Genomic DNA, 8,940 nt, shown 5'->3' on the forward strand with positions numbered 1-8,940 from the left:
CTACTTGGATTACCAAGATCAAGCTTCAGTCATGCTAACAACTGCATATTCACAAAGGAATTCCTGTTCCACAAGATGTATTCTCTAAATAAATAAATTTAAATAAATCTCCTTCTATGACAAGGTGAGCCACCCAGTGGACAAGGGAAATGCTGTGGGTGGTGTCTACCTGGACACTGACACCGTCTCCCACAGCATCTCCCGGAGAACCTGGCTGCTCCTGGCCGGGCCGGGCGCTCTGCGCGGGGTTAGGAGCTGCCTGGAGCGAGCCCAGAGCGCGGTGGGGAATGGAGCTACATCCCGCTGGCGCCGGGCACAGCGGGTGTCCCCAGGGCTTGGTGGCGGGGCCAGTCCTGTTCAACATCTTCACCGACGGCGCAGACAAGGGGATGGAGCGCACCCTCCGTCAGCTGGCAGAGGACACCAAGCTGGGCAGGAGCGTCGATCTGCCGGGGGGGCAGGGGGCTCTGCAGGGGGCTGGGCAGGCCAGGCCGAGGGGCTGAGGCCACTTGGATGGGGTTCAACAGGGCTCTGTGCCGGGCCCTGCCCTGGGTCACACCAGCCCCAGGCAGCTGCAGGCGGGGGGCAGGGGCTGGGTTGCTGCTGGTGGGAAAGGGCCTGGAGGGGTGGTCAGTGGCCGGCTGGGCACGAGCCCCCAGTGTGCCCAGGTGGCCAAGACGGCCAGCAGCAGCCTGGCCTGTATCAGAAACAGTGTGGCCAGCAGGACCAGGGCAGTGACCGTCCTCCTATACCCGGCACTGGTGGGGCCGCACCTGGAATGCCACGTTCAGCTTGCGGCCCCTCACTGCAAGAAAGACACCGAGGGGCTGGAGCGTGTCCAGAGACGAGTAGGGGGCTGGGGAAGGGGCTGGGGCACAAGGCTGATGGGGAGCATCTGAGGGCACTGGGGGTGTTGAGTCTGGGGGGTGCTCAGGGGGGACCTTCTCACTCCCTACAGCTGCCTGACAGAGGCTGTAGGCAGGGGGGGTTGTTCTTTTCTCCCAGGTAACAAGCAACAGGACAAGAGCAAATGGCTTCAAGCTGCACTAGGGGAGGTTTAGATTGGATATTAGGAGACATTTCTTCACTGAAAGGCTGCCCAAGCATTGGAACGGGCTGCCCAGGGAGGTGGTAGAATCACCATCCCTGGAGGTGTTTTGAAAACACATAGATGCTGCGCTTAAGCGACATGGTTAGTGGTGGGCTTGGCGTGCTGGGTTAATGGCTGGGCTTGATGATCTCAAAGGTCTTTTCCAACCTACATGATTCCATGATTCTAAATAGACAATATAGACAATAAGAAGCATCAGCCCCATGTTGACCTAACTGAAAAAGATAATGATAATAAAATCAAATAAATTGTTAAAATCATAGACAAAATCTGTATCAGTCAGGAACAGGACACAGATCTCCTTAGACTGTAGTTAACTGGCATAAAGACTGTGAGACAACCGCACGAACTGCAGGGTCCCTGCTTGAAAACGGCTTCCCCAGAAATTTACAGTGTACCTATAGCTTTATTGTTTATTGTGATAACATAGTGTATTTTCACAGAGGTGTCTGGTTTTGCACTTTCTTAAGAAAGTCTCCAAACTATTTTGACTAATTTTGTTTTTCTAATCACCCTTTGTTACGGCCTGTAAACAGATCCCTAGCTCCAAACATAATTTAAATATATTGGGCTGCAAGTTCAAAATAATAATAATAAAAAAACCCCACCAAAACCCCCCAAAAAACCCAAAACTGTAAGGCAGGAAAATTGAATTTCAGATAGTCTTTACTTACTACTAGACAAGGACTGTTCATCCAGCTTTGAGCAGAATAGTGGAGTAGATGGCCTACTGCAGTTCCTTCAAACCTGGATTACCCTATAGTCTTACAAGGTTCTTGGTTTTGGGTATGTTTTCAGAAGTCCCTTATGATTTAATTTACATGGAATATCTTATTACTGGCTTCCTTCAGACTGAGTGGAAAGTCAATGGCTTTGTGACCTGCAAAATCACTCTCAATGTATTGTTGGAAATTATTTTAATCAGTTCTCTGGGATGTACATCTTATTTTTCTCGGATGAAAGCCCATGATTAGAAAAAAAAAAAAAAAAAAAAAAGACATGGACCTGGAGGAATAAAGACTCAAAGTCTAAAACTCATAATAGAAGAATGAGAATTCTTAGCCTGTACAAACTGCTCTTCATGTGTGGCTCTCAAAGTACACGGCAATGAGAATTCTTTAACCACTGTGCATGAAGCCAAAAAAACCCCACAACAAAACAGGTTTATTAATGTGCAGACTTCCCTCAAGCACTGCATTTTGATGCAGCATACACTGTATACGAAAAAGTTATTTAAGCTATTATTAGCAGCAGAACATGTATTAGTACAATTGTATATGACTTTACCTTATCAGGAAATGCATAACTAAAAGCAGCAAAAGCTATAGTTCAGATGGCTACTTAATTACTTGCTATGAATAGATCAATAAACAGCTTTGATTCTGATTTGTTTGAATATGTTAATTGAGCAATTTATCCCTGAGCAGGAGTGATTTTGCAAAATGCCATGATCCCCAAGAGACAAAAAGGTGCAAACAGTTGAGTTGCTGCACTATTTTCTGAATGTTCTGTTCTCTCTGATGCAATTTTATACAAAAGGGCTAGTCTGTTCTAAGTGGTTGATTGAACATCTGAAAGTTGTAACAGAAATGGTTCAACCTAGAAAAGCACCGGTGGTCAAGGCCACAAATGTTATCCTGACCCCAGGAAATCTATAGAGGTTTTACCACTGGCTTCAATACAACCAGGATTCCGTTTCCTGAGGAATACAAAAATGTAGATTTTTTTTTTTCATTTGCTTGTGTGGGCACCATAATGGAAAAATTTATATAGAAAGCTCTGTGGTGGAAGAAGCCATATGAGCACTTGGAGTGGTGCTGTGAGATGAATAAGGTGTCATATTTAGCAAATAAGGCAATCCTCCGGGGTGGGGGGAAAAAAAACAAACAAAAAAAAAACCCCCCGAAACAGAAAGGTATGAAAAATTAGTTCCTTAGCTTAGAAGCTATAGACTGAAACCCAGAATACATATCTTAGAAAGAAAATGTATTGGCCTCTTCCCTACGAACACACAAGTCATTGCTGTACTATATGTACAAACTATTACAGGTGTTACGCGAACACTGCGGTGCAATTTTTTGTTACTGTCTAGCTTAAAATGCTTTGTTGTTTCTTTCTCTCACTTAAAGAAAAAAAAAAAAGAAAAAAACAAACAAACCCCCCCCCAAACAACCCATCTCAGAATATCTCCAGAAACCTACTTTCCAGCCCAAAAAGCTGGCTTAGAAGGAGTTTCTAAGACAATTTATCTTTCCATATAAAAGGTGAAAATGTGGAAAGGTATCTGCAAAATACACCCAACCATTTACCATTTCTAAGAAGCTTAAAAATGCAAATAGCTGGAACTGACTATTCCTTAAAGAAATCTTCAGTAAGTTATTATTTTGTGTGTTGCTTAATTGGTCCTTTAAATCTAGAAGCTAGGGCAAACACCTGCAATTACAGTATATATTTCTTTTATTATAACATAAATACATCCTAACAAGTACAATTTGGTCCTGAAATAATAGTCTTATACATTTAGAGGAGAATCTAGAATCTAACCCTGTACTCCGTGCAAACGACGAGCTTTCTGTGAAAATTATCTCCAGCTCTGTCCCCAGGTGAATTCAACTTCTAAACACCTGCCAAAGATACATCCATATACTACTCTTTTGAAACATATGCAAGAGGGGAGCTTGTATCCATCAGCAGAATCTAATCACAATACTTCTAGTTTATTAACATGATTCAGGATCCTATATGTTAAGGCCCAAGAAAGAAGAAATCATTTTCCACTTGCAGAGTCTCTGTGCTACGCTAAATTAAGCAAAATAATAGCAACAGAGACAAACCATGCGTTAGAAATAGTCCACAAACAGCAGGGAGGAGGGAGAGGAGTAACAAGCATTACAGTATCTATTAACTAACGGAATGCTTATGGAAATAGGGATAAGATGCACATGCATGCGCTCTGCTGAAAGGGAAAAGAGAAATAGAAAGAGCTGTGCCGCACATCCTGCATAGGTGATGTCCCTGGTGTCCCAGAGGGAGTTGGCCATGGCTTTGAGTAGAGTGGTGGAGATGGAGCCCAGGTCGAGCAGTGAGAGACTGAAAAGAAAAAAAGACATGGGGGTGTAGAGGTGGTGGTCACAGCTTACAGTGGTGATGATGAGGCTGTTGGCCAGGAGGGCAGCCATGTAGATGCCCAGAAAGAGCCAGAAGGTCAAGAGCTGCAGCTCCCATGTGTCTCCAAAAGCCAGGAGGAGGAACTGGGTGATGCAACTCGTATTGGACATCTGCTGCCTCCAACCATAGGGTCCTGTTCATGAAGCAAACATAGTGACAAGTCAGGAAAGACTACCGTGAGCCAAGGTAAAGCCCTTTCTCTTAGATCCGACCCCGCTGCCCCATGTCCCCCCCCTCTGCCGTTCCTAGGAGAGCTCCCTTCAGAGCCGTGGCTGGAGCTGTGCTGAGTGCTGGCCGAGTGTGCTGTGAGGAGCAGGGGCTGTGCCCGCTGGCTGCCCAGCAGTGAGCCCTGCTCTGCAGCAGGGACTTCATGGGAACTGTGGGGGCAGGGGCCAGTCCTGGCCTTGGACTTGGTCAGACCCAACTGCTCCCAGCGCAGAAGGGCCTGTCAGCATCTGCTCTGCCCGTGCTGAGCAACGGCCATGGCCAGAGTCAGGTCAGGTTTTTGTGCTGTGCTCAGGGAGAGCAGAGTGAGTGCTGAGAGGCAAGGGCACTGTCTGTGCCTTAGGGCAGTGTGAGGGAATCTGGTGTGTCCCTCCAGCTCCTTCTCAGCTGCCCAGCTCTGCTGGATGAGGAGGTACCAAGGAGCCTGGAACTTATGAGCTAAAGGCTGTGATAGCTTATAGAAGAGAGAAAACTTGTGTATTTTCAGGGAAGGCATCTGCATGGTAGGGCACAGTGGGTGGTGTCCCTATCTACCCTGTGTTAGTGTTCTCCTCAGCATTCCTCCACTGCCCCAAGCCCCCTCTGTCCCTATGTCTCCATCCTGCAGCTTTCCCTGCCAGCAGCTCTTTCTCTGGCCCCATGGTTCTTCCCTGCCAGCGCTCACAGAGCCCAGCTCAGCCCCTGTGTGCCCAGCTCTGCCCTGCAGCTGCTCCCTGTCTGCGTGCCTGAAAGAACAACAGGTCACCCAAACCCTGATGGAAAAGGAAAGGATATTTTGATGTGGAAGCTAGTGGGGAGTGAAGGCACTTGCTGAAATTCCTGGTAAACCTGTGTAATGCTTTAATAGTCTGTGCCCCTGGTCTGACCTCCACAGCTGAGTTTCCATTCCTAACAAGCCAAGACACAGAGAAGTGGACACACAGATTCAGGAAAGCACAGAGTGAAGCAGGGAACCCCTGCAATGAACATGCTCATGACACGTCCCCTTGGAAATGACCTGGGCCTGAGCTGGGGTTGTGAGTACCTCTGACCCATGCAGCACCCGATCACCAGCACAAGGACCTTGCCCTCAGTAGGGTTGCTCCTTCCACCCACAGCTTCTCCCCACAGCCCCACGGGAGCTCCTGGGCAGGCTGAGAGCTGCCCCTGGCAGGCGGCAGAGCCCCTGCCCCAGCACACAGCCCCCTGGGCTGCAGGGACCCTGAGGTGTGAAGAGCAGGTGGAGAAAGCTTTGTGTCTGCCCAGAACTGAAGGCATTTTCAGAATTGCCCTGATAATTGCAATGTAAGAAATAAATATGAAGGAGGCAGGAAGGACTGCAAATACCATGATGATGGTGTACAGCATCACATGGTTCCAGAAAGTGTCTGCACAAGCCAGTTCTAGCAGGGGGGACATCACAGAAAAAGTGGTTAAGGTCATGGGATGCACAGAAGGGTAAAGTGAACACCTGGTAGGTCTGTCCTACTTGCAGTGGTACGACAGCCACCCATGACCCCACCACCAGTCTGATGCAGAGCACCCTGCTCATGGTCAGGGTATAGTGCAGGGAGTCACATATGGCTACGTAGCGGTCGTAGGCCATGGCAGCCAGGAGTAGGCATTCGATGCTGCCCAGCAAAACCAGGAAATACAGCTGGGCAGCACAGCCAAGGAAGGAGATCCTGCCATCTTCCCTCAGGAAACCCACCAGCATTTTTGGCAGAGTGACCGATGTGTAGCAGGTCTCCAGGAAGGACGAGTTCCTCAGAAAGAAATACATGGGGCTGTGAAGGCTTGAGTCCACCACTGTGATGAGAGCAGTCAGGCTGTTCCCTATGAGGACCACAAGGTAGATTACCAGGAGGACTGTGAAGCACAGGCCCTGCAGGCCGGGCAGGTCAGAAAACCCCACAAGAATGAATCCAGATCCAACAGTGTGATTCTCCAAGCCTTTTCTTCGGGGCATTTTCCCTATACAGAGCAATCCAAACAACAGGCTCTTAGAGGATGATGATGGCCTGTCCACCATCACATAGGCTTCAAGCCTAGAGAAAGACTCCAAACACCAGCATACACGTGATTGCGGGATTAGGTGAGGTTGACCAAGGCCTGCATGAATGTTAGGGAATCTAACAGGGGTTGCTTGATGCAGGGAGCTTTGTAAAGAGAGGGGAGAATGGAATCCTTGAGCCTCAATGACTGGGTTTTGTCATCAGGAAAAAAGAAACTTGACTTCTTTTTAAAGGTGATTTTATTAAATAGAAGACCTGGTGACTGATGAGAAGAAAGGAATTAAATAGATATATACTAGCCCCTTCAAGAACAGTCTTTCTTACACTCCTTGTCCAGGTCTTCTAAGAGCTGCATTTAACATCAGAACATGCAGAAGAGATAGGGTGAAAATGAGGATGGGGAGGAAAAGGGGGAAGATAAAGCAAGGCAAAGCTGGGTAAGGAGAAGCCATCAAAACAAAGCAAGGCAGAGTATGACTTGATTCTTAGACCTGAGTGAAAGACATGAATCCCAGCTCTCCTCACATGTAAGGGCTCATCCCCTGATGCTGTGTCCACACACTCAAATATCTGGGAGACTCTTTTCAATCTGAATCATTCCTTTTTGCATGGTGACATGTGAATCTCCTCAGAAGTAAAACACAGTTCTATCTGCCAATGAATCCAGTGACATTGATGCATCCGCAGAACATCTTAGGTAGGTAGATAAGCAGCAGCTGATGCATACATCACAAGTTTTCAGGGTGCTTAAAGACATTTTTTGCAATCAGTCAAAATGCCTCATGCAGTTTTCAGTCATACAGAAGAGATTAAAAGTGGGTGACCTCCCCACAACACCCAGTTTTTCCTGAGTAGGTCATGCTTTTAGAACTTCTGGAGTCCTGAATCATTTTAAATTTCTGCTCTGTCTCCTGGATTTACGACAGCTTACAAAACCAACCGAGGACCCATTTGCTCCAATCCCAGCCCTGCAATGCTTCCCAGTCCCCTGCAAGCTCTCGTGGAAGCAGAGCGATGCTCTTGTTGTCTGAGGAACGGAGCCTTCCCTTTGCGTGTCCCACCTTTCCCAGAGCGTAGACTTCTCACTGGGCACACTTGAAGGGTGTGATCTACAAGTGAGCAGCACCGCAACCGCAGATTGCCTCTTACGAAGCAGAGACTCAGCTGAAAGATGTTGAAGTATCTCAGTTGGACATGGGGAACGAATATCCTCTTCCAGGCAGAAGACTGAGGATGCTGGCTGTGTCTCTCCAGCTGTCACTAACGCCCTTTGAGAAGTCGTCTTAAACTCTGACGTATTAATGATGAGAACAGCAGGTTAGAACACACGTAATAAAAGCATTCAAAACAGCCAAGTGAAAAACACGGGGTGGTTTTCTCCAGAGAAAATTTTCATTTCACAAAAGCATGTCATCCTAAGAGTTTGATTCTCTTTCCAAGGTATTCCTGCCTTTTCCCTCTGGGTTGTATCTATCTCACAGAGGTGCCATTCAAAATTTCCCGGATAAAATTAGAATTCACATGAGAGAAATGTCACCATAATTGTTTTCTAATCTAACTCCTTCTATAAATGCACAGAAAAATGCAATGCTTTTCTTAAAAAACAAACAAACCACCCCCCCCCCCCCCAACAACGGACAAACCAACAAACAAACCAAACAAGACCTGTGAGATACCAACATCTATTTTAAACAAATGCTTTAATTCAAAGCAACCCTTTACAGGCAGATTATCCACATACCAGCATGTCCTGCTTGTTTCCAAAGTCCTCAAACATACAGACTATTCTTTTCAATTCTCAGATGTCTCAATGCTTCGCAAGATCACAGTTCAGGAGAGCTTTGCTCATAGGAAACTGGCAGAGAACTTCTTCCATGGTGATTGTCTCACGGGCAGCATTTGTCAAAGGTGAAGGAAGCCCATTCCAGTGAGCCCAGCCATGCTGGACAGATGCCTGTGGCTGCTTTTGGTGCTGTCTGTGCTGCCCCACTCTCAGCACTTCAGGGCATGCCCAAAGGGATTTAGCATGGTCAGGAGCCAAGGGGTAGGAGCACAACTCTCAGTACATGATGCTGCAGGAGGCAGTGAGTGACCTTTTTCTCTCTAGCATTCCCCTGGAAACCATCTGGAGAAGGTTCTCTGGACACCTCTCTGTCACTCTCACCTGTTATAAGAAAGTTAGTAAGCAGCCTCAGGAGAGAAGGTGGGGACGCTGGTGCTGCCGCTGCTCCCCCCTGGATGCTCACAGCACCATGAATGATTTCTAAAAGGCTGTCAGAATCATGTTCATTAGCCTGACTGGCAACTTCCAGTATAATTACATAATTTCAGGACTTTAAAAAGTAGAAAAAAAAAAGAGACATGTAGTTTAGGTGCTAAAAGTGCCAAACCTGTGGAAGGAAGTTAAACCAAACCAAAGAGAAGGGAAGCAGAAAATAAATC

The 8,940-nt window shown here is 47.0% G+C and overlaps 1 protein-coding gene across 1 annotated transcript; it reads right to left on the minus strand.

Annotated features, from left to right (window-relative positions):
• Positions 1–293: 293 nt before the first annotated feature.
• LOC130156224 (olfactory receptor 10AG1-like) lies at positions 294–6,452 on the minus strand. Its single transcript, XM_056354528.1, is given in 5 exon segments — positions 294–446; positions 4,252–4,412; positions 5,371–5,392; positions 5,705–5,891; positions 5,893–6,452. Coding segments are annotated over 5 exon segments (1,083 nt in total).
• Between the last annotated feature and the right edge of the window lie 2,488 nt (positions 6,453–8,940).

Source organism: Falco biarmicus, chromosome 10 (genome assembly GCF_023638135.1).
Source record: "Falco biarmicus isolate bFalBia1 chromosome 10, bFalBia1.pri, whole genome shotgun sequence".
In the NCBI taxonomy this organism is placed as follows: domain Eukaryota; kingdom Metazoa; phylum Chordata; class Aves; order Falconiformes; family Falconidae; genus Falco; species Falco biarmicus.